Source organism: Aulostomus chinensis, chromosome 7, assembly GCF_037954235.1.
Source record: "Aulostomus chinensis isolate RoL2024-O1b breed Wild chromosome 7, RoL_Achi_v1.0, whole genome shotgun sequence".
Lineage (NCBI taxonomy): Eukaryota > Metazoa > Chordata > Actinopteri > Syngnathiformes > Aulostomidae > Aulostomus > Aulostomus chinensis.
Window position 1 is genome coordinate 11,792,178 of NC_141326.1, and position 25,888 is coordinate 11,818,065.

Here is a 25,888-nt window from a genome sequence, read left to right on the forward strand (position 1 = left end):
TCTATAAGGAATCCCTGAAGCATGTGTTTTTGGCAGTCTCACACACACACACACACACACACACACACACACACACACACACACACACACACACACACACACACACACAAAATTAAATGTTGAATAACCTTGGGATTCCGTATTTCAGCCCATCTCACTGATTGCTGCAAACCACAGGCTTTCCTGTAGTTCTATTATCTGTGATTCCACCCACCAACTGTACCACCCGACTGTATTTACAGCATCAGATATGGAGCGGTGATGGATCAGTCGCACGTTACTCACCAGGCAGCCTGTTCATGTTGACTCCTTGTGCAGATAAGCCGATACCCATGTACCTGCAAACAACAAGAGAGGAAACTTGACATACAGATGTCATACAAAAGCACGCGTCCACATTCAACCATACTTGAAACTGACTTCCTAAGGCTTGATTTTCATGTGGAGACCTTTTTACATGTTAACCAAAAATTTCCTCAAATTAAGCTCAAAAGCATAATTTGCAGGATGTAGTAAAAGTAACATGAGTATGTCATCTCTGATGTCATTTTACATCTAAAAAGGTGCAGACTATATCAGAGTACTGCCTCTAAAACGTGATCTATGTTTAAACTTGTATTTTTTACTTCAGTGCTGATGTAGTGCGCATCTCATACGGTACTTGGCAGCTTACAGAGTCAAGTCAAATCAAAAGAATGAATCAAACATGAGGCAGAGTCCTCAATTAGTCGTACATAGAAAGAGGTATTGTCACTTTTGGAAATGTTTCGGCTCTCCTTCATTTATGCTGATCCCACTTGAAATCATAGCAGCGCATTAGTGGTCTGAGTCACACGGGCGAATTTGTGTAGTTTCCTGCTTTGTTCTGAATTACATCAAGGCTTCAAGAGCAGAGCAAGTCACAAAATCGACAAAATCTATGAACTGGAAGACGTTCTGATGAAGTTGTCACATAAGTTGCAGACAGAGAGAGAAACAATATAATTTCCGCTGCATGGACACAGATTCCATTATGCAGTCTACCCTCTTGAAATGCTGCTCCAGCAATAGAAACAAGATATTCTACACCTTTCACTGTATCTCATTAGAGGTGAATGTTGGATACACTCTTTGCCCACCCCCCCCCCCCCCCACGCCCACCCCCCAAAAAAAGAAATTCTGGGTTTTTCATTTGAGAGGCTTGACTCATCAATCTGACATTTCACAAACTTAATTCACCGAAGTGGCTGATAAACACCGTTTCATAACCTCAGCAAGAGACATTTTTTATAGTCTACTTAAGCTGCCTTTCCACTGCGTGCTACTTGCAATTTTGTATTCTCGGAACTACTTATTGAAATGCCGTAAAATTAATATTTTCAATGTCAACTTCCAGAGCAACTCAGCCCAGCGCACTAAGCTGACGAAGACTTTTTCTCAGGTGGACCAGGGTTGGAGTGGATAGAAGATAGACTGTCCCAGGAGCAGTAACACTGACCCATAACATCAATATTAAACCAACTGATATTGGAACCACACAGAGAATTTTAATTTAGTAGCCTAAAGTAAGTGGAGCGGGCTGTGAGGATGATCGTGAGAATTACGATATTAATTCAAGGTTTTGCTTGCAATGATCTTTTGGCTAATCTAGAAGCTAACAGAGCCAAATCCCTGGATAAAGTGATCAGTGCTAGATAGCTACTGATACGTTCACGTCAGCAAACATTAGGCCAAGACAAAGGTAATACAGGCAACAAGGCCCTTTTGAAATTTTTCGACAAGGGGACTAATGGAAATGTCTTTGGGAGAATGCACAGTTAGAGCACAGAAAATGCATGAAATTTGTTTAATTACATTTTGCCGGGGAGAACCCTCAAACACCCTGTAATGGATGGATATAAACTTGAACGGGGTAACTTTAGAGTACCTTCAAGACAGTAAAAATACCCCCCCCCCAAAAAAAAAATTCCACACACAGCTAAAACTTGTGGTTGTTGTTAGTTGGGTTTACACACATTTTTTTGTCATTCTGACTGAAATCATTCTTATGAAAGGTTTAGGATCAACTGTCAGATCTTTCATCCAGTCAGCACAGTTGTTGCAGTTACTGTGTAGGTTCTAATGTTGTCAAAAATATTGATTTATTGATTAAATATCGATTTTGAAAAGTAAAAACGGTACTAAATGACTTTTCAATAGTATCGATACTCTACCTGCCTCCTTGGTTTATACATGCGCCGCCGCCATCACTCACACACACATACACACACACACACACACACACACACACACACACACACACACACACACACACACACGCACACACACACACACACACACACACACACAGAGCGCTACCCTGGAGCAAGCCATCGTGCAGCAGCCCCTCCCCTCCTGCCTCGCTCACACAAACACCGCTGGCTATATTTTTTTTGTTCGTGTCGTCGCTCTACGTGTGTAAGCTGCCATGAGATGGCATCTGCAGGACCTTCGCAACCAGTTTTAATAAATAAACAAAACAGCAGAAGTGCTGTTTGGAGGTTCTTTGGATTTTAGTCAGATGAACAAGGACAGCCAAAGAACAGCAGCCAGCCCATTTGCAAGAGATGCAACAGAACTGTGCCGACAAGAGGAGTGAACACGACAAATGTAGCAAAGCACCTCCAAGAATGACACCTGGACCTGTATAGATTTAGAGGTATAGAGGTTGGTAACAGTAGACCTTGAAGTATGTGTTGCCTAGAGTTATCACATCTTTCGGTGTTTACTTTGACATGTTGTCTTGTTAGTGAGCGGTAGCTAAAGCTAATTGACAGTAGGTGACATATATTAAAACTTATTTGCATACTGTTAATGTGTAAAGAGTAACTTGTAAAAGTTCTCTACCTCAAGAATAAAGTTCTTTATTTTTCTTTAAATAAAAAACATTTTTGCACTAAATTCTGAGTGGTTGCTTTGTATCGAAAATCGAATCAAATATCAATGTTTTTCAAAATATTGTATCGAAGTGTGACATCCAGTATCGTGACAACACCAGTAGGTTCATAACTGTGTTGCCAGGCTGATATTAGTTGAATGCAAGTTAGCGAAGCTGCGTTGAAAGGTCAGTTTACTAGAGATGCTGTAAGCTTCGAAGTAATCCGAGCCAACAACAAAAGCACAGTCTCCCATTCATGTGATTCATGCTCAAAACCCACATCCAGCCCATGGTCTGTGACGTTTGAGAGTGATCATCTAAAATGTTGCCTGGGTTGTTACAGGAATCAGAGTTTTCCAGTTATTTCTATCCTGGCTTCTTTCAGTTTCTTATGGAAATTTTAGAAAAATTCACTATTCACTATATTCACTATACTTTGCTCTTGTCAAGTCATCCAATAAAGGGCAGCACAGTGGTGCAGTGGTTAGCAAGAAGGTTCCAGGTTCTGGGTTCGAGAACTGGATCTTCCTGTGTGAGTCTGCATGTTCTCCCTGTTCCTGTGTGGGTTCTCTCTGGTACTCCAGCTTCCTCCCACAGTCCAAAGACATCAAGAGGGGACGAGGCTGATTGATACTCTAAATTGACCGTAGGTGTGACTGTGAGTGTGAATGGTTGTTTGTCTCTATGTGTTGGCCCTGAGATGGACTGGTGACCTGTCCAGGGTGAACCCAGTCTCTCGCCTGTAGCTGCTGGGATAGGCTCCAGCCCCCCCGCGACCCTTAACAGGATAAGCTGTATAGAAAGTGGATGGATGGATGGATGGATAGTCATCCAATAACATTTAGGGCTCCTAAAGTTTCAAAAACAAATTCTTAGTAGACTTCCAGTTGAGCATGGAGGCCAAAATTTGACAAATGAATGTCTCTATGCGCGGACATCAAGATGGAGGACATGGGCAGAAAGAACACAGCCAGGAATAAAACAGCTCAGGCTCAACTGTTTCCACACAACAATATTTACATTGACCGATCTACGAAAGACCTATACCTCCCCTCTGCAACAAAGTGAAACTTCAATCAGGCTGGGCATTTTTGTTCAAAATGAAGTGTTTATATTGAGGATTTTTAAACCATTTGGGCTTGATAACAATCACAGTACTAGGGTCACTGTTGGGCTGCATATTTAGCTTCTTATAGCTCCAGAATTCTCCTTGACTCATTCAGAAACATTCTCAGTGCAGAACCAGCATGGAGTAGAGAGAGAGTAGCCTGAACCGGAAGCTGAGACTTCACAGAGTTCAATTCACAGGATACAATCATAGTACATTTGCAGTAGTGCTGACAGTGAAGTATTTCTATGCCTCTGCTTACCCATCACGACCTTTGCTGACAATCTTGACTTCAAAATAGTAGATCCCACAGGCAGCAGGAATTGGGTGCATGGCCCGTACTGATGCTGCGTCCTTGTGGTTCTTGCCATGGCCTGCAAGGAAAGAAATACGAGACCTACATGAAGAATAAAGACTAATGTCTTCTGTGGCACTTTTATGTATTTTCAAAATGCCTCGTGAAGGTTTGGGGTTGAGTTCCACTGGAGCTAAGCCAACCACTAAGTGACTTTAGCCAGCTAATTTATTATTAAACCAGCAAAATTGAGCTTTAGGGTATCACTGGCCTGATGACTGTTGATTTTCTACAGAAGCTGACAGAGCACTACATACCACTTATGCAAAGAGGTCATTCACAACCCGGTAGAGAAGGAGCTATATTTATGCACTTCACTTCCTATGTTGTGACATTACATGACAAACATATGGCATTGGGTGTCTGAGAGTATTCAAAACGGTTGCGTGAGTGAATGAAACATTTAATTACAACTTGAAGTGTCTGCACACTCAGCTGTCGCGGTGGAAATGGCTGAAAAGAAAAAATGTCGTTTTTTTTTTTTCCATTATGATTTCTCTGAATTTTAAATTAACCACCCGCCATATATTGAACCGGCGAGTTTACTGGCTTTTCATGATTGCCTCATTTGATTATGACACCAACAAGTTCAAGATTTAATCTGACCAGCGGTGGAAGAGGGGCTGCCGCTGGAGCAGAATCTGAGGGCCACTTGCTGGATTTGTGAGAACATTCTGATGTTGATGATTCCTTTTGATTATTTTCTAGAGACTGAGATTGAGACTTACAATTATATTGATTTTGGCCAGTGTGTAGAAAAATATGTCAGAGAACCTGATAAACAATCAGTCACATATTCTGTGTGTGTAAAGATAATAAATCTTCAGTCTGTGGAGAAGATGTAAACAAGCAGGTCATAGGGCTCATGTTACGCATCTGGACCAGTTAGATTTCAGCACAACAATCATTATTGTCTGTCATTCCTTCCTCAGTTGGCTGCTTATGCAATCCCCTGGGTCAGAGAGAGAGGGGGGGGGGGGAGAGAGAGAGAGAGAGAGAGAGAGAGAGAGAGAGAGAGAGAGAGAGAGAGAGAGAGAAAGAGAGAGAGAGAGAGAGCGAGCGACTACCGTGTTTAGGCCATGCGTTGTATAACTGCTATTTAGCCTCTACAGTATGCATGCACATCTCTGGTGGGTCACCAGTGATTGAGATCAACTGTGTTCATACATAACAAGTCATCAGTTCTGTGTGTGTCAACCTGGCAAATTAATTTTAGAGAAGAAAAAAATTAACTGAGTTTCTGAACAATCTGTTTTTCATAGAAATGATTTGTCATCATCACGTTTTGCCGAGCTGTTTAAATGGAGCAAACGTCATCGTAAATTTGTCCCTAAGTATAAGTTATCATTACCATGATGCGGTTCATATACTGTGCAAATTGGTGAAGCTCTTGAATTAGGTTAAAAAAGAATTATACAAAACAACAGCAAGGGAAAAACAATAATGCTGTTGGACGCTGCAAAATTGTCTGCACGTCATGAATCCCGCTCTGTGAATTCGCTGATTTATCCAATTTCTAAAAAAGAACCGCATCAACGTTGGGCATATATACACAAACGATGAGCCAAGCAAGCAGGTTCACTCACTGGTATACAGACGCCCGACCTGGGTCACTAACAGCGCTGCAGGTGCACTAGAGTGATGGGTGAGAGGAGAGGCAGCCAGGATGGTATCTGAATGAACTGAGAGCTTTAGAAGTTGGTATTTACTATTTCACTGTGCTGACGCATCGCAGTGCTGGGAAGGAGGGCGTAAGAGAGAGTGAAGGGCAGAGGGATGTTCGTTTAAGAACATTTCTAGCACTTAAAATAAACTTGACTTTATCAAATAAATGATCAAATATTTATTCTGTTCATGGCTTTTCACAAGAATGATGTGTTTTCCTAATTTATGTACATAAGCCACCAAAATGGTACTTTGGCTTAATCCTGGGATGATGTGCCCTCTATGGGATTGCATATTGAGAACCTGGTGGAGGTTGTGTTTGGTTTTGATTTTTAAAAATAGAGCGCGCTCCAATTTAGCAGCGGTGGTAAAACTTGTTAAGTCCTCGTTCTTGAGTATTCGATGGCAAAATTACTTCCATACATCCATACACAGTTCTCTATTCTTAGTATCTAACTCATAATCATATACATGCATCACTGAGAACTTCATGATTTAGTTTCTGAAGCTAACAGCTAAATGGCGGTCAGGTGTGTGGGTAGCTGTGCAGAGCGATAGCGTGATAGCTCCCCTCTTGCTTGTGTAACCTGTTAATTGTTCTACAGGTTACACAAGATTTACACCCAACTCACAAGAATGACTCTTCAATATTCTGCATGCCAGTTATGGTATAACATCAGAACACTGATGACTCCAGGCTCTGATGTAAATAAATACTCTGCTACTCATCAGAGCAAATGTTTTTCATAAAACGTCTTTGTACTCTGTAAAAATTGTAACTTGCCTGTCTTTTACACACCTTTATTTTGGAACTCCTCCATCTGCTTTTGTCTTGCTAATGGCATATGGGAGGATATCCTGGCCAGGATTCTCCTCGAGAGAGAGCTTTTCAATCTCGATGAGGCCTCCTGTATCAATATCCCCGCAGTAAATTAAGCGGTAAGGTAAAAACGCTCTCCGGAACAACTCAAAATATTTGTAGGGGTAACAAGAAAAGTGACCAGCATTATTATTAACTTTCATTCCTCCTGTTCCACAAATCCGCTCTTGTAACAGGGCATGTTATTACATGTTATTCCTGTCACCATCTGCACGTGTGTACGTGTGTAGGACTGCCAAGTTTGATGGTTGCGGTAACATTCATGCGCGTCTATTTTTAACTCCCCTCGTGAAAACGAGCACTCAGCAAGCCAGCAAGTCACTTTATAACCGAACAGATAGGTAGGAGAACAAGATAGCGATCACAACCATATTAACTTCTGTAAAAACAAACCAGAGAAAGGTTGGCACAGTTTAGTAGGACAAACCATCATATACTCGTACACCCCTCACCCACCTAATCGCTATGACTTCACTGTCCTCTGTGGAAACAGCAGTGGCTTTGTGGGGTCAAATATTTTAGCTGTTAAGTGACATAGAAACCCTCCACCAGAGGCCATAGGTCAAAGGTTAATGTCTTGTTTAGGGTTACAGTAGTACATCAGTTTTAAGGTGCAGCACAGTATCAACACTGACAGTTAGGTTGTGTATGTTCACTGCTGTCTGAAATCTCATCTACACAAGCACATCTCCTCTCCTGCAAATAACTCCATAAACTGTCTCAATTCGCAGTTTGTTCAACCAAAACCAACCTCAGTTGTCCTCCCTTTAGGGGTCATTGTAATGGATTCTATAATTCTGTATGGCATGAAACTGTTACACTGTAATACCATCTGAGACCATCCTTCTGTTAAAAGCTCATGCTGCTGCAACCCTTGTCCTGTCCCACAGCATGATGAAGCCTCGACTGCTGACCAGGAAAGTCAGTGACCCACCTGAGGTTCTATTCTTGATGACAGTCATCTGTTCATCGGTTCATGGCAGCAGGTACAACAAGAACAAAAGCACAACAAAAGCCTCCACGGCTCTTTACAAGAGGAGGACACATCACCAAAGGAACGATTTGTTCATGACACTGATGAGGATGAGAGATTCTGGAAGAACTAGAGGACATAAATTTGACTGTCACAGTGGGAATGTTCCGCTGCCAAGAATGGATACCACCGAAGAAGTACAAATGGGTTGAAGAGGGAATAACAGAGGAGATCAGTGGTGTCGAGAATTAAAGCTCAATATGACTGACTTCATTAGGCATCTTCTCACACCTGCTACACTCCTGCATAAAACGAATAGTAGGAAGAAAGACAAGGCACAATGATTTTTAACCTTTTAAATCCACACATCGTCTAAGCTAACTGATGTTCAGCATCAACAACATCAGACTTTACACAGTTCTGGACAACATCGGTCTCCTTCAGACAGAACATCTGTAACAGAACATCTAGAAAGAACCCTCTTTACCACCGGTTGAGTGTACAAAAACTATCATTGGGCGACATCTTGCTGAAAACCATATTCACTTTTCTGCACTGTGTACACCCTGACGGTATTCATGTCATAAATTTCTCAATAATGACCAGCTTCAACTAAAGCACAGGCATAAGTAGCCACGGCAAGTGAACCCTGGTCGCAAATTCAATTCTGAAAAAGCCTTCATTTTTAACAGTGACCCTGTGAGGCTGTACTTTGGCATCATTGCACTTTTAGCTAAAAGCCATGATTAGCATGCAAGCATGCTTGTGACTACTATGGGGCGATGTGACTAATGGGCTTGTACCTTTTCCTAAATGTATTGAAATCTAAGTTAGTTTCTGTTTCCAGATTCCTATATGTCTGACAACTGATAGGCGGCAGGAACTCAAACACACCTGGCTTCTATTTCTAGGATTTAGCAGGTCTTGAATGAGGCTTTTTGAATTTGCTCTCTGCACTGCTCACATAGTTTGACTCATGGTGTCAAAGTGGAACAGTGCTTCATGGACTGGTGTCCCAGAAGGTTGCAGAGGGATTATGGCCGATACGATGAGCAATTAGGTCCTTGTATAACTGGACCAAAAGCTTTGTCTTCATCCTTGGCACTTAATCAAGCACAATGTCAATAGATGAAGTCCAACGAGGTTTTTGCTTTGTCATCTATTCTGTTTGAAATCGTCAAGGACAGGGTTTTAAGGCTTAGCCAGGGACTGGAGGATGTCCAGTTGTCTTTGGTAACCTTAACATGACATGTCACATTTTTGCAGATGCTCTAGTTCGGTTAGCAACCTACGTCACTTGGGGAGGTTTGCCGGTGATTTTGGGTGAGGGACAGAAGTTACATGGTACATACCAGGAAAGGATGAATTGTCTTCAGTAGTTTTGGAAAGAAACATGGCCACTGGTAAAGATTTAATGCTGCATTATTTATGCACTAGCATGTTTTTGTTTACACTACTGATCTAGCAAAAGCACTCCCTTTGCAGCTCTGTTTTGGTCTCCACCACCTCCACAATGTTCACTGGGTAGTCCTAGGACAGGTACAGGAGCAGAGCGGCTTCACAAAGCGGACAACAAATAATGCCAGCATGTTTAGTGTCTCGTTTATGTATAATGAGGCTGAACAGTTAACTAGCCATCGAACCTGATATTATTGCTCTTGAATATTTGTTTGGTGGCAATGTTTAATGAGATAAAATGTACAAACCTCCATGTCTTGTGTTATCTTTCTGCTTTGATAATGGAACAATATTCCGTCACTGATTCTTTTCCTTCAAAAAAGATCTTATAAATGCATGTGACGCAGTAGACAAAAATATCAACTTAATGCCAGCTTGTATTCAAGGGAACCTATTATGCTAATTTTCAGCTCTATATTTGTATTATGGGACTCCTCAGACTGACTCAGTTCAAAAAGATCCTCATTTATTGCCTTCCCCTTCTATTGAATTCTTCGTCTTTTCCTAGATGTCAGAGGTCAAGTGGGAAGTAAACAAAAGAACTTAAGACACTTGGAGAATAACAGAGTGAAAATGCAACAAACTGGAGTAGAAAAGAGACCGAAGGACAAAATAGCTTGATGATGCTGATGCAAGGTGTTCTAAGGAACTGTACTATTTAATGACACCAGTGCAGCACAAAATCCTGCTAGCTGTGAGACAGCATCAACAATTCAAGCTGCAAGCCTCAAATGAAGAGGAAGAAGCTTCAGAATCAACCAAGGACTAAGATGGTGCAAAAACACCTCGGGGCACTTTCTGTGATGGCAACTGAGAGAAAATCAGGGGATTATTAACTTAGTTCGTGACCTGACTTTGTCTCACCAACAAACTCCTGTGAGATCTGGCAGCGCGTCTCTTCTGTCTTGGTGTCGAACAGAAGATTTGGTTTCATGGCAGTGCTGCTAACATTGTTTTGCAACCCAATTAAGAGAATTTTAAAAGGGTTTATGAAAGAAACTGAGGCGTAACTGGCTTTCATTCATCCACTCACAGTTAACAACACTTCCAAAAAAGGTGTGGGAATGATGAGAGAGGCAACTGCACAAAAAAGGTATACAATTTCAGAGCAATGGAGCAACTAGGATCTTTTACTAAGGAGCCATTCTTGGTGGCAATTCAAATTGTGTGTGTGCTTTACACCAGTATACACACGATAGGGTGTATGTGGGTGTAAATATAGGAATTTGAGGAACAGTAGCTGTCTGTCCATTTATCTGTGACTAAGAACTGATAAAGGAAAAACAGATCTATGTCAGCATCAAAATAAAGCCAATTAGATCAGCATGCTATAGTTTAAAAAAACAAAAAAACAAACATCAATTAGTTTATAGGCTCTAGGTCCCAATCCTTGATTGTATTCTTTATGGAAATATCAGATAAATCAATCTGTGTCAGTGCATTACAGGACAAGGTAGACACTGCAGGCTTGAAGTTGAAAAACTGGCACATTGGTCAAAATAGCATCCAAACCACAAGGGTGAGGGGAGAGAGCAGGAACGAGAGCCACCAGGAGGAGAGAGAATATCATACACACTCCATGATCAGCCTATTTATGTCATCCCTGAACAATTATGCAGAGTCACTTAATCAAGGCACTTTTTGTCGACATTATGACTCAACTTCTCCCCGTGTGAAACATGTTTGTTTTCAACCCATTTTGAGGGAATAGAATGCAAGTGCATGGTAAATAAGGGCACTATCAGGAACCAACAGCAGCATCAGATGAAATGATGCATGGTTTGCATCAAATTCACTGCTTTTTAACACAAACACTGATTATTCAATCTGACCATAGTTCCCATTGACAAGGGCTGCATGATATAATCTGTGGATTATATCTGGCTCTCCTGCCTGTGAGACTAGATTTGAACAAAGAGGCCTGGGCTGCTATTCACAAGCAGAGTAACCCTTTCCATGGAGTTACACAGCCTGTCTGCTTAACATCATCTTCTGCATGTTTCACTGATGTAAACAGCCAGTTGATTCCAAAGTGGCCTTTTAGTAGTGGCTATTAGTAGCCTGAGCTAACTGGCCTGCTCCTGGGGGCTGCTCTGACAGCAGTCTAAAAACTATGATCCACAGAGAGATCAGCTTTTTTTTTTTTAATATAGATGCTACATGTGTAGAATACTGCACCAGACGACATTGGCTAAAATTGTATCCATCCAGGAAGGTGTTAAACTCTAGCACCCGAAGAGCAACGTTGCTGTTATGGTGAAAATGCCAGAGGTCTGACGATAACACATACTCAGAGAGATCGGTGCAAGTGGCCTAATATCAGCGCAGAGGCCTCCGCCGTCCCTGCAGCTGTTGAAAACGAGCTGACTCCCGGTCGGAGGTTAGCGGTTATGAGACTGTTATGGTTAGGGCACACGGCTGGAGTTGCACCGTTTGTTTCCAGTCAGGGCCAGGCTGGAAAATGATTCACGATTTTTGGAATAGATTTCTAGAACACGGTCACTGAAGTCACGCGAGAAAACAAAACAAAGCCATTTTATTCCACTTTAGTCCTTTGATGTTTTAAAAATATTAAATTCAATGCTAACTTGTTGAAGGTTAATGTATCCATCTTTTAGTTCCGTTATCCTTCTGTTTACAACAAATTATGAATCACAAGGAAAAGCTGGGCTCGCTAATGTTAGCAAGTTAGCCACTAGGCTCACTACTGTACTTGCAATAGACAGAGCTTGCTGTTAGCTAGCTTCTGTTTGTTAAATACCATTAGTTAGCTTACTAGCAGGCTGCTGCTATTGCCTCATTCCAGTACTAACTCTGGAGTGCGTCAGATACACTGACAGGTTACAGCAAACAAATAACGACGTAAACGGAAAATAAAGAAACGAAGGCCGTGTTGTTAAATCTAAGTGTTGTTGTAGTAAAAGCAACGGTCGGGTGAACGAGTTCACTGTCATCCATTTGGGCATTCCTATGCTCATTTATGAGACAAAGCAAGGTTACAGTACAGGAGAGGAGAGGCAGCTCAGACTAGATTTACCAGGACTACAAACACACTCTCTCTCACACACACATACATACATAATCGCCTACTGCGTGTGTGTGTGTGTGTGAGTGAGAGAGAGCGAGAGAGAGAGCGAGAGACCCCCATCCGTTAACAACACGGTGACAGATTTGAGCTCGGACCCTCTGCTGTTGTAACTACTTGTCCAGACACATCAGGACTAGGCCAGCTCTCTAACCTTTGTAATGGACCCGCAGATTGTTCTGTGACAGCCCAATGTAGCTGTATTTATCCTTGGGGCTCCATGATCGGGGTAAAGGGGTCTCTTCCTCGTTCACAGCCGGGTAGAGCCGTTTCAGCCTCTCGTTCAGCTCGTGCTCCTGGTAGTTAAAAACAGGATCTCCTAACGGCAGGCTTCCCGCTCCAAGCTCTGCCATGATTTTGACTTCTGTTTTGTAGCTTACTCTTCGTTTCTTCCTTTGCAAAGTCCCGTGTCACTCCGCTGGAGCTGTAGGCTGAGAGTGAGAGGGACAGAGGGGAGAAAATAGCAGCGGTGTGACATCCCCGGATAAGCAGCAGCAGAATGTACTGTAGGCTGGAACAGTGACGTGTGGGTACTGTAGTCTTGCAATGCGCTCATTTTTATGTTAATGTCTCTAGAAATGACTACACCGCTCTACTTCCCATACGCTGTTCAGGGTCCCCACAGAGGAAAATGTCTAGGAAATGTAGTTTTTCGACATCTGTTACATTTATCCACTTTTACACTATTATACATATATTGTTGTTAGCATTTTATCGGCCCGACGAAGACAGTAGTACTTATGACAGACTAATACAAAGAATAGTAACCCTTAACTATTTGGATAGAAATATGCCAATTCTTTCAGGCATTTGTCGAGCCATTACTCTTAATTTTCGCATTTTTTTTCTTATCGCCTATAATTTATTCACTTACAAATAATTGAAAGTTGCTGGGCGATGTTTATTATGTAGGCCAGAAGTTTATTTTGCTTATATTTGCAATTAGCAGGCTTGACTGCCTATTCACATTTCACGAGATTTTCTCCTGGTTGAAAAATAAGATTCGTTTTCTCAATGTCCTTTTTTAAAATTTAAGAATATTTATCACCATTTAAAAAAAGAGTTCGGCGCGCCTTGGTCGACTATGTAAGGGTCTTCCTGCGTTGCCATGGAAACCCATCGACAATTCTGCTGTGCTGTTTGTGGCTAACGGTTCTAAACTCGAGTACTTCAAACGAATTAATACGTTTAAAATAACTACTTATATTTTATAATTTTACTGGAGATGTCACCAAAAACAACTAAAAAATCGCCATCTTTAGCACCGCCTCAAAAACAAAGGCAAGTGATTGAAAGTTTGACTTGAACAAAATTATCACGTCCAACATGTAGTTATAACTATATATGACTGAACCAAAAATGTTTAAATTAATCTTTTTCATTTTAGAGCAACTGACCATGACCTACAAGATTACACTCAGACATCATCTGAAAATGAAGAGGCAGAAAGTGCTGGTGGTGTTTCTGTCCAACCAGCAAGAAATGTATGCAAGGAGTCAAATTTGTCAGAATTTGTCACTTGTAATACACTATTTTCAAATTCAAAGTGTGTGTGTTGTTTGTGTGTGTGTTAACAAAGCTTTGCTGGCTCAGGAAGGGCACTGGCTTCATTTATGCAAGCCCAGGAAGAAAGCCCCCACTCCTGATGCACTTGGAGAAGTATCTGAACAACGAGCTGCATATCATCACCCCTCATGAACCAGACTACCAGGAGCTGAGACTACAGGTGATGTAGTTTATATTCACCTGACACCAGAACATGTAGGGATATGTTTGAAGCCACAATGCCTCATTTAATTCAATTGCATTTTGACCTCAGCAATGAGTCCAAAAAAAAAGTCATACATTTTTTTTCTTTTTGGATACTCACATCTCCTGCTCTTACCACAGGTCTTCCGGGATGTCTTCGGTTGTTTCATCCAAGAGTTCAAAACCTATCAGCCCCTTCTATCTGCTATCAAAAAGGAATATGACAACACTTTGGGTCAGTAGCCATACGAGTAAGATGCTTTGGTCATTTGCATGTCCTATAAGGATTAATAGTAGTATAGCACTCTATAAAATAAGAGGAACAAAAAGAGGGAGCAACTTATTGAAAGAATCAGTAATAATGGAGGATAATCATATCTTTAATGGGAACGTGCTGTATTTTGTTTATGTTTACTTAAGAGCCAGTTGATTGTCAACATTTTACAGAGCAAATGTTATTTTCAAGTTTAACAGAGCAAGCGCAATGTGGACAAATGTTCAAAGCCTCAAAAAATTCTCTCAATAAATCCTTTTATCCAAAAATTTGCATCCCTGTGGTAAATTAGTCATCAGCTTGAGTCATATTTTGATATATTTAGAAAAGGAACCAGAAAAACCTAAGACATCGTAACATCATAAATGGGTAGAAACGTTAGAAAGTACCAGAGTGCAAACTGTATTCAAGGTTATGTCATTTCTAAATACGCTAACTATGAAAATAAAAAAAAATCAATGAAATATGTTCTCTAAATAATTCAATATTTTTTTTCTATTTTGGCATCTGAAATGTATAATTCTACATTGAAAAGCTCTTTTAATGTAAATATAGTAACCCAATAGAGACAAAATGGTGATGAGCTATTGAAAGCTTCTTAAACTCTTTCCTTAATTAATGGATATTTGTTGATAATCTTACATGCAAACAAAAACAAGGCAGAAAGCTAAACACAATCTGTTGTCAGTCAGCTGAAATACACTTCAGAGATGGTGCTTCATGTTACAAAAATCACAAAAGTTTGACAAGTTAGCTTTGTGCATGTTTCTTTATAAAATGTTATTTGGTGTTGCATGCGGGAGGATAGAGAGTTTATTGTTTGTTTCGTTGTCAAATCTGCACCTTGATCCAAAATACTCATGACTCATGTTTTGTATTGAACTGCAGATTTTGATTGTTTAGATAAATTATTATTCTGTATGAATCAGAAAGTCAGTCTCTAAATTGTTAACCTTAATAGCAAGTGTATGGCACTTTTTCTCAGGGACTGATTGACATTTAATGTAGACTTAACTAAAATTGAGTTGAAGAATCTCATACAAGATCTGCTGCAGTCTGATATTGGATGACTGTTGTGTGTTCAGCCTATCAGCAGGATCGTATCCGAGAGCTGGAACCACTGCGATCCCATCTGAGGCTTGCGACAGAGGAATGTGACAGGAAGATTGAAGCTTGCTGGGCAGAGGAGAAGATGGAGATTGGAGCCTTAAAAAGGGAGAAACAGCAGCTGCAGAAAGAGATTGCAGCTATGAGGGAGAAAGAGAAGACCATGCAGGCAGTGGTACATGATGTGAAGTGTGACTTTTAAAGCACTATCCTTCATTTTGGGCCTTTTTTGGACATACGACAAACGTACATCTGACTCTCTTCCATTCTGCTGCAGGTAGACAGGCTGCAATCAGAGTTATCTGACCAGTATCTGCTGTACCGGGAGGAACGTGATGCTCGCAAACTGCTGATCTGGCAGCTCAATGACCTAACAGGCTCGGTGAAGGAGGAGGAGCATCCTCCAGATGAGAGAATAGGTGGGCCCAGGCTGATTGTTTATCATACTGTTTCTTCTACCCACTGTCTCATGATCTCTGGTTAAGGTTCTATACCATTCTGTCACAATAGTGGGTAGAAAAGTTGCTACATCCTTAAAAAGTTATTTTATTTCCATGATAGGAGAAATAATTATTTCAAAAAGATCTAGCAAAGAAAATGATCATCCATTTCATGAAAGAGAAAGATCCGGACCCTGTGGAGCTGCGTCTGGCTCTGAGGGTGTGCCGGGAAGACCTGACCAAAGCCCAGGAGGAGCTCAGCAGGGTGAAGGCAGAGTACTGGAATGTGGTTCCTCGACGTGATTGGGACACAATGGAAAAAACCCACAAACAGACCGTGCTGCAGGTAGCTAATAACAGTCACACATACGACTCATACCGACTCACTTGAACATATACATAAACAGATTTAATCATGAAGCACTTTCATCATAGTTTGCTGTTTGTTTTTCCTCTGTGGTGTCCAGTTGGAGACACTGCGGGGTGACTTTGATCAGTTAAAGAGCGAGTATGATGCCATGCTAGAGCTCTTTAAACAAGGCACGCAGGTTGAGACGCACGATTCCAACACTCTTCAGGTACAGTATACATGATGGTGAATTTAATATTAAAGGTGATCATATATGAATGCATGTGTGAATGTATAGGGCAGAGCTGCTGAGGATGGCATCCTATCTAAAGTCAGAGCAGGAAATAGATGAACTTCTAGCCTCAGCTCATAGTGAACCAGACAGCCGTAGTGACATCATCTCCTCCCAGAGAATCCACAGTGTGGTCACGTACCAGCAGGGGTTTTACTATCTTGAGTGTGTTTTTATTGTCTGATCCCCAGTTTACATTTGCAGCTATTTTAAGATCTTGGTGCTCATTGCTCATCCAGTGAAACCCTTGAATTAAGATATTCCATGATTACAATGTAGAATACTTTATTTCTTATATCGTATCTACTGTTCAGTTCTAAAATTTGACTCTCTGTTCTTTGTTTTCTTTTCTTTTCTGTTTTTACATGGATCAGCTTATTGAATCCGGTGAGGCTGTCCAACCTCCAGTGAGGCAGGAATTAGAAGATAAACCACTTGGTGACTGACAGCTTGCTGTTTGATTGAATGTTTATTCAAATGGTAGGCCAATTTGTCATAACCCAATTATAACTTTCATCTGAGTAAATAACCAAATAAACATTTTTGAGCTTATCCTCGTAAAATTTTGTCATAAGTGGTGGTCCATTATATTGTAAGATGATTCAAACCAGCTCAATAACAAAGATGAAGTTACATTCATTTTTGTGTTACAAAATGGAATATTATGATCTTTGTAAAGGCAGTGTTTATGGTAGAGCTGTCTAATGAATCACATTAGATAATACAATTAAAGCTACAACCTAAAACCTAAATTACCGGTGAGTGTATATGTGTGCATGCTTCTGTCTTGGCCTGTGCATATCTCATTTGAAGGAAAACAAACTAAATATCACAAGTGTGTGTTCAAGGATCCAAATAAAGACTCGTGAGGGAGCAGATGGTTCACTTGATAAACAAAAAAACAAATAAAAAACTTGTACTCGGTCTCAAGTATTCAATATGTGAAGTTCAAAAAAGAAAAAAATCAGCATCAGTCTATGCAGGATTATGATTTAAGGCTTGTTTTCACGGGCGGCACGGTGGTGCAGTGGTCAGCACTGTCGCCTCACAGCAAGAAGGTTCCAGCCTCGAGCACTGGATCTGTGTGGAGTCTGCATGTTCTCCCTGTTCCTGTGTGGGTTCTGTCTGGTACTCCAGCTTCCTCCCACAGTCCAAAGACATCAAGAGAGGACGAGGCTGATTGATACTCTAAATTGACTGTAGGTGTGACTGTGAGTGTGAATGGTTGTCTGTCTCTATGTGTTGGTCCTGTGATGGACTGGTGACCTGTCCAGGGTGAACCCCGCCTCTGGCCTGAAGGCTGCTAGGATAGACTCCAGCCACCCGTGACCCTAAACAGGATAAGCAGTAGAAAATGGATGGATGGATGGCTTGTTTTCACTTTAGGTTACTTGAGGTTTGCCTCATACTGAGATCGGAGCAAACACAGCGTTATCATGGTGATTGTAGTTGTCCTACAGAGGGAGTCTGGGAGCTTGAGCTCACCACTGTAGCCAAGTGTTGGCTCATGGGGGAATTCATGGACCTAAATGTATTAAGAACTTGGTCTAGACCTGCTCTAAATGATGGATTTAGACATGCAGATGGTGCACCTGATGTAGTTATATCAATTTACATCCTTGTGCACCATCATTCGTATCAAAGACGCAATTATAGGTAATGGAGATCCTAATTTAATTAATCAAATTAGATTGTCCTAATCTCATAAAATATCTCAACGATATTCTAAATGGGAAACCTAGGTTATACTCACTCATTGACATATGTAAACGTGACGTGCACACATAATTAAAAAATAACACTAGCAAGGACACCTGAACCATGCCCTCAGAAGAGACACAGCAGGTGAGACCATTGTATATGTTTAGAAATAGAGATATGTCTGCTTTTTTCATATATGGCAGTATGATGTTTTGGAGAAATTACTAAATATGAGCCAAGATACCAAAAATAGCTGGATCCAGATTTAGATCGGGATAACTTAATATTTGATACAGACTTCACTGAGCCAAGGAGGTATCTCTGGTACATTTCTTTGAAAAAAATCTATCCATGGATTTTTGCTAAATTCTGCTAAAAAGCAAAAAAACAAGGACAAAAACCCTTAACCAATTGCAGAACCTCTAACATGGGTCAGTCAGTCCTCAGAACTACAAAACACACACACATGCATATGCCTCATATTACACAGTGCCTCAGAGGTTACTTTAATTCATATATAAGTAAATACTAAGTATATATTAATCTCATATACTGTCACTGGGCTGATAAAGTATCTGCGAATCGTCATAATATAATCAGTTTATATTCAAAACCACCCAAAAACACTGTCATCTAACTAGACCCCAATTCCCACAATCCAACGGGTCAGTTACGGTTTAATTTGCGTGCCCACGTACGGGAGCAGATACCGCACTGTGCAATCGTACAGCCGGCCTCGGTGGTTAGAGGTAAGTTTCTATTAGTTATTTTTATGAAACCTCTTGAAGGAATAGTGAATGGAAAGGTGTGGAAACAAAAAGTGGTAGTTGAGTCTGACGTTTAAAGTAGTTTTAGCTAGTATGAATTTTCCAATTGGCCGTCCCTGCCCCGGCAGGCGCTAACGTCGGGCACGCCTATGTAGGGTAACGTTAGCTGCTCCGGGTTCCAGCGCTGTGTGCGCGGGCCCGGACGGAGGAGGTATCAACACTTGGAGGAGACGGGGTATTTTTAGCAACCATTCAAAGAGCCAAAGCTAACAAACCACTCAGTCAGCACCCGCTTGGAAAAATAAGTTATATGACGTCTAACAGTACCTGATGGAGAAGAACCGTCGCTACATTCACTGTCTTTGACAACAGTGACTGAGGGAACCTTAGCAAACAAGGCAGCCTACAAGCTAATAGTAGCTAGTTAGCAGCTAGCAGCTAGATTTAACCAGCTATAAATAGACAATTCCATTTACTAACGTTACAAATCTGCCTCATTTTGTACTCCTTCTGGCCACCTAGTTACTTGGGCCTAGGACTATTTCGTCCCCTCGGTGTGTATGGTATGTTGGTACGACTTGACTGCTAAATTCCGGACCTCTCAGGTTGTTCTAGTAACACAGTGTATCGTCATGTAGAAGCACGTGACCTGCGTGCTGTCAGTGTCACCAGAGCGTTGGCATCAGTGTGGCGAGTCTGGCCATACATGCCTGAACCAGTTGGAGAGGAGCAGGTTTCTCTTTAACTCTGTTTTATTACTCGTCAGATTTATAGATAATACATAATATTAACTAAACTGTGTTGGGGAAAAAAAAAAACGTTATTTTGATTGTGCATTGTGTGACGTGTATGGGATCACGCTGGGAGAACATTCAATCGTTGATTGAAGTGTAAAGTTCCATTTTCCCATTTCTGATCCATTTGACCTCCATCTGTCTGGTCTGTCTGTCTCTCCAGTGTGTGTTGCAGGGTGTGTCAGGATGGTGGACCAGCCCCAGCCTCTGTGGGAGCAGATAGGATCCAGCTTTGTGCAGCACTACTACCAGGTGTTTGACACGGACAGATCACAGCTTGGATGCATATATGTGAGTGTGACAGAACTAAGCTTTTGTTAAATTTGGAGACATCTTAGTATGACTTTGATTTGTAAGTATGAAGTCAATTTTTTTCAATGAAATGAACTTGCTACCTGCAAATTTGAGGCAGTTTCCCTAAATCTTGGCTTCTTCACATTAGTAATTCATTGTAGATACAAGTCATTAACAACTCATAATGCAGATCTATTTTCTGTCATTGAAAATTTTGCTTAAAAAATGTACATTGTTTTAATGAGTCAACGTAAATTGGGTCTTTCAACTGTACAGTTAAAATAATGCAAGTAAACCACTTGATTTTTTTAGGCAAGTAAAACGAAATAATGCTGCTCAATTTTACTGTGTATCCATACTTCAATTTGAACCACAGTCCTGCATTTTATTAATTCATTTTATTTTTATTTATAATATCACAGATTACTGCAGTTGTTGTAAATCAGTGTAGTCGCTTGCTTGTAATTGTGATTTTAAAAAGGACAATTTTTGTGAGGTGTTAATGGGATTTACCCATTCAAACCTATTTTGCCATTGAGAGTTTAGCCCAGCTTTAGGACTTGAGTAAGAACAAAATGTGCAATAAAGTATTGTCTTTGGTTGATTGAAGGTTGAACGATCAAATTGTTTCAAACTATGACCTTCTGAATGTTGGGATTTACTGCACTTTACTGCGTGAACTGACTCTTACTGTTTGATGCCTTTGGACAAACCTGCATAGTTGGGATCCTGTTGGAAAACATGAGATCAGCTGTGGCTGAAAACAATAGTTGCACCCTAAAACAATATTCTCAGAAGATCAGATTTTACAATGTCAGCCATTGTCATAGTCTAGCTTTTTTTTAGTCTGGGAGGGCTTCTGGGCAGCAATATTTGTTTGACACACTTTTATCTGTGATACAATACTCTGCAACTCATCTTTATCCCCTAATTCTCTCTTTCTCTCTGTCTGTTTTGTACCACACAGATTGATGCGTCATGCCTTAGCTGGGAGGGGCAGCATTACCATGGAAAAGTAGCAATTGTTGAAAAACTCACTGTAAGTTTGTTTGCTTACTTATTGCTATATAAAGGGGTAACATGCAACAGGTGCTAGATGCCACCACCTTTGTGGGCTCAAGTGACAGGGAAATGCCATCACACACTCCAGTATATTGCGCTCTGTTTTTGAAGAGCATTTAGAATAAAGGTGTAATAGGAGGTGCAACTAGTCAACTGTTCAGCTGTTGGACACAAACTTATTTTAGTATCAGTCCAATAAATTATTTTGAACATGCCAAAGCATTACCACATCTAATAATTTCTCCTGTCAACATAATAACCTCTAGTGACCAATGTTCCACCCATCATGAGAATAGTTCCAACCGTATTATGGGAAACTTCAGTGAATGCTGTTCTTTCTGGATTTATTTTTCTGTTAGTCTGTAGTAATCTCCCTCTCATTTCTGTGTGTGTGTGTGTGTGTGTGTGTATGTGTGTGTGTCAGAGTCTTGATTTCACAAAAATAGCGCATAGTATAACAGCGCAGGACCACCAGCCAACCCCAGACAACTGCATCTTGAGTATGGTTGTAGGACAGCTAAAAGTAAGTAGACCTCTTATTTTCGAGTCTTTGTTTGAAAAACCCAGATCACAGCATAGTTTATACTGGCTGTTTTACAATCAGATCCTCACACAGTGAAAGAAACACAAGTAAGGTACCTGTGTTACAAAAAATGATCTCATCAGAATCTAGTAACTGTGTTTTATTTATTAGAATGGTATTGTGCACTGGTGTAAGCTGTGCAGTGTGTTTCTCCATTTTCACTTAAAAGGGGAAAATGGTTTTCCATGTGTACCCAAGCACTCAGGTTCTTGACATTTCCTTAAAAAAGGCCTTTCAGTTTCTGTTTCTGACGGCTCAATATATATTTATATCATACAATAAAGTCCATCAATGCCAGGCATGTGTAGAGAGTCTTGAATTTTTCTCTGCTTATGAGGCAGCAAAATAGTTTTGTATTTGGGTAAAAGTGGAAGGAGACATATTAACGCTGTTTTGTTTTTGTTACAGGTCTAAATTTATGATATTGCTAATGTGTGTTTTTCAATAAATTCTATTTTTGAAGTCTTTGCTGTAGTTTTAAATGGACATGATTAACCTTTTAACAGCAGTGAAAAGGAGAGTCATTGTGGAAGTAACAGCCATTTAAACTGATAAGCTCTTGCAGGTAAAGGACACAGCTGTCATGTTCAGGTCATTTGAGGGGGACTTGGGTGGTTATCAGTGTGGGATGCTCGAAATGCAAATGTTCGTGCAATGCAGATGCTTGACATTTTTCCTCTGCTGAAATTTGTTGACTCTGCCAACAATATAGGCTAAGTTACAGGGCTACAGGACAATGCTAGTCTAATCTCCTCCCAGTCAAACAATCTCTGCTGCAGTTGCATCTCCTAAGTTAGCAGTTGGCTTTATAACTTCATTACAATCCCACTAACCACTGCCCTATTTCTCCTGTGTCTCATCTGCAACTGTGTTACACACGTACGTACTTCACAGTGAGCACAGCATGTAGGCGAACAAGCTAACCGACAGTGCCGGTGCTAAAGTTAGGAGTTTTGTTTGCTTTCACATATTGCACGTTGAAGAGGTAAACCAATAAGAATTACTCTAACTTAACTGTGAACCCAAAATCAGTAAAGGTACAAAAATATGCGCCGTTCAGGAAGTGTGGTGGCCATTTGAAGTGTTTTGTTTGACCCCGGATATGAAACATTTGTACAAAACAAGTATTTGTAGAACCTCACAGTGCCTTTTCTTTTATCATAATCTACAACCAGGTTGTGAGTCCTTTACACAACACACATAGTGACACTGACCCCTCCAGCTTTACCTTGTTTTACATTAACTCTTGTTTAAATTCTCCAATCCTCTCCAAAGTTATAGCTGTTTTTATGATTGCTTAAATAAAAGATAGATGCTCAGTCGCTTGCTTGCTGAGTCTGGTAAAAAAACAATAGCGGTAAATTTGAGGGAAACGGCCAGCTTATTAAGGTTGTTTCTGTGTTTGCTATCTAGCTGCTGCAGTCAGAATCTCCAGAATGTGGTTGAACTTTTCACATGAAGGATCATGAAAAAAAAGTGTTAAAACGGCAGCCTTAAATTTGTGACTTGAGGGGCAAGTAATAATAACACACTCTCCTTCAATCATTAATCAAACAAAAATAATAGAGGTCAAGTGATGGATCGCGTGTTGGAATCTTTGAGTCTTTTTTTTTTGTTTTTGTTTTTTTTTTGTCTGTCGGGATTTTTTCATCCTATCCACTTGTCAACAGTTTGATATCACTGCTTTCAGATAGAAATGGTAGGGGTTTGCAAATGTTTTGTGGTAAGAAATGCAAGCTAAATTCTTCATGATGCTGTCAATTAGTTTGGTAGCTAATGTCTCACATAGTTTTAAGGTTAATTTTTCATGTGTGTAGCCATCAACTCCAAGATGAGATATCTCTGATCATGTTTTTTTTTTTTTTTCCTCTCAGACTTTACACCGAAGGAATAGCATTTGTTTCCTCACTGGTTGAGTTGTACTATCACAACTAGTATTCTAACTTTAAATGTAAAACTGATCAAAACAGCTACTGTACTGCTGACTTTGAACTCCTGTTTGTGATTGTGTGTGTGTGTTGTGTGTGTGTTTGCAGGCGGATGAAGATCCTATCATGGGTTTTCATCAGTGTTTCATCCTGAAGCACATTAATGATTCATGGGTGTGCACCAATGACATGTTCAGGCTGGCCATTCACAACTTTGCCTAACACCCTTCTCCACTCTGGTGGGCAGGGGCGGCTGAAGTGAAGGGCGTTGTGTGATGAGGTATGGAGGGCGGGGAGGGAGAAGTCAAGGCTGGAGAGAACACTCATCCCTCCCTCCTGCTATCTCATCTACGCCTGTTTGACAAACGAGCAAACACCGGATTCTAGATGTCAATCACTGAACCTCATCTAGGTGGGATTTCTGACCACCCCAGCCAGCAGACATGCTGGAAATGTTGTTTTTTTTTTTTTTTTTTTTAAATTACTGAGAGCCGGCTGACCAATCAGACACCCCTGTCTACTACTCCGCTGACGTGCATGATGCTGGGAGCCCCCGTAACAGCAACTACTTTCACGGCACCAGGAAGACAAAACAGCTGACGGACGCCATTGCTCATACTCCACACATCTGTCCACCATCTTTACCTAATCTCTAGCTTTTTCTGCTCTGTTGGTGATACGACTATCAACTCTGTTCTGTTAGCACTGTCGCTCTGACTGATTTGTTGATCTGTCTTCAGATTCTGAGTCTGCTTCCTCAATTCCAACTTCTTCTATTGTAATTTGTTTTTAGATGCCACCAGTCTGTTTACTTAAGCTTGCCTTAGTGTGTGTATAACTGAGTTTTATCTTCCTTTACGCAATTCTTAACATTGTCATTATCATTCTCATGTTAGGTTTTGCATTTGCAATCCAAAGAAACACAAAGGACATAAAGTTTGATGTTGCTGTGTGATTGGCTCTGATCTTACATATTCATTCTGTGTTTCGCTTTCTCTCTCACATACACACATCTGGCAATTAACATGGACTACAGCCACGATTCACAATAAACCTGGACTTTTTCTTTATGGTGTGGACTTTTCTCTCCATACAGAGCCTTCTCAAATTTTATTCATCGTATTTTCATGTCTTGGGAAGCCTTACCCCAGATTTGTTAAAGTACAAGTTTTGTAAGTAACGGGAACTGAACTACACAAGATGAGCTAGAAAGCTAAAAATTAACTTTTGAAGTGGCGAGTGTGTCGAGCAAACATAATAGGGTCTTCGCCTGAAGTACCTTCAGGCTCAGGCCCTAAAAATACCTGCAGTCAAATGACATTAAGTTTATCACTCAGTAGACATATAATCATCCACAATTATATACAGCTTAGTCAAAGTTTTCCAAATTTTTCAAAAAGGAATTCCATACTGTGAGGCTTAGAAATTCTTTTTTTCTTCATTGAAAGCTTTGCTGGTAGCAGGTTTGGCACTGGCAGTGTGACTCAGGTAGAGTGGCTGTCTAACAACCCAAGAGTCGCTGGTTTGATCCTCACTTCCCCTGATGACCATGTCCAAGTATCCTTGAGCAAGATACTGAGCCCCAAATGGCTCCTTATGGCCCTGTGACAGACTGGCGATCTGTCACGGGTGAACCCCGCCTCTCGGCCAATGTCAACTGGCTCCAGCAGCCCATCCCCCGTGACCCTTAACAGATAACCCATATAGAAAAATGGCTATATTTGGTTACAGCTAACGTGAATGTCATATTAAAAAGCCAGATTTAGGCTTTGTTAAATTTTCTGAAATCTTTAATTGTCCCCTAAGTATGAATGAACTAATATACATAATGTACTAAGACAAAAGCCTTCACCTGGAGATGTTAAAGTAAAACCAACCTTCTCATTAAAATAATAATTTGTTGAACAAAAATAATTGATTAAATGTCAAACTTAAATTTTTTGAAGACATCTCATTTGAATTATTTCATTAAGTTCCACAAATGTAATGGAACTATATCTTAAGATGTCTGTTGGATTTAAGGGTCCGATCTTTACCACCAGTGGGGTCTCAGTGAGGAGCATTTTGGCATCAAAATGTAACTGTTTGTTTCTCTATTCAGATACCAGAGTATTTTCAAGCAATGTAT

The 25,888-nt window shown here is 40.6% G+C and overlaps 3 protein-coding genes across 6 annotated transcripts in view; 2 read left to right on the forward strand and 1 right to left on the reverse strand.

Moving 5' to 3' along the window:
• The window catches only part of ranbp10 (RAN binding protein 10), a 27,845-nt gene extending 14,871 nt beyond the window's left edge, over positions 1 to 12,974 (reverse strand). Inside the window, exons 1-3 of one of the 2 annotated variants that reach the window (XM_086208439.1) lie at positions 12,575 to 12,974; positions 4,267 to 4,378; positions 286 to 338 (exon numbers count right to left, since the gene is read on the reverse strand). In XM_086208439.1, the coding sequence (XP_086064565.1) occupies positions 286 to 338; positions 4,267 to 4,378; positions 12,575 to 12,773 (364 nt within the window). In that variant the 5' untranslated portion in view covers positions 12,774 to 12,974. The remainder of the gene's footprint in view (positions 1 to 285; positions 339 to 4,266; positions 4,379 to 12,574) is intronic. The other variant, XM_086208440.1, reaches the window with a different exon arrangement.
• Positions 12,761 to 17,549, forward strand: tsnaxip1 (translin-associated factor X interacting protein 1). 2 transcript variants are annotated; one of them, XM_086208442.1, is made up of 9 exons: positions 12,761 to 13,701; positions 13,808 to 13,904; positions 14,014 to 14,146; positions 14,311 to 14,404; positions 15,529 to 15,725; positions 15,828 to 15,969; positions 16,170 to 16,336; positions 16,458 to 16,568; positions 17,006 to 17,549. In XM_086208442.1, exons 2-9 carry the CDS (start codon positions 13,819 to 13,821, stop codon positions 17,075 to 17,077), a joined length of 1,002 nt encoding a protein of 333 aa, XP_086064568.1. In that variant the 5' UTR covers positions 12,761 to 13,701; positions 13,808 to 13,818; the 3' UTR covers positions 17,078 to 17,549. The 2 variants fall into 2 exon arrangements, with proteins under 2 accessions (XP_086064568.1, XP_086064567.1); XM_086208441.1 differs by having other exon boundaries at positions 12,765 to 13,701; positions 14,000 to 14,146.
• Positions 17,550 to 18,958: 1,409 nt separating this feature from the next.
• nutf2 (nuclear transport factor 2) lies at positions 18,959 to 24,830 on the forward strand. Of its 2 annotated transcripts, none has more exons than XM_086208443.1 (5): positions 18,959 to 19,081; positions 20,057 to 20,184; positions 21,155 to 21,226; positions 21,674 to 21,772; positions 23,869 to 24,830. In XM_086208443.1, exons 2-5 carry the CDS (start codon positions 20,080 to 20,082, stop codon positions 23,980 to 23,982), a joined length of 390 nt encoding a protein of 129 aa, XP_086064569.1. In that variant the 5' UTR covers positions 18,959 to 19,081; positions 20,057 to 20,079; the 3' UTR covers positions 23,983 to 24,830. The 2 variants fall into 2 exon arrangements, with proteins under 2 accessions (XP_086064569.1, XP_086064570.1); XM_086208444.1 differs by lacking the exon at positions 18,959 to 19,081 and adding an exon at positions 19,267 to 19,334.
• Positions 24,831 to 25,888: the final 1,058 nt, after the last annotated feature.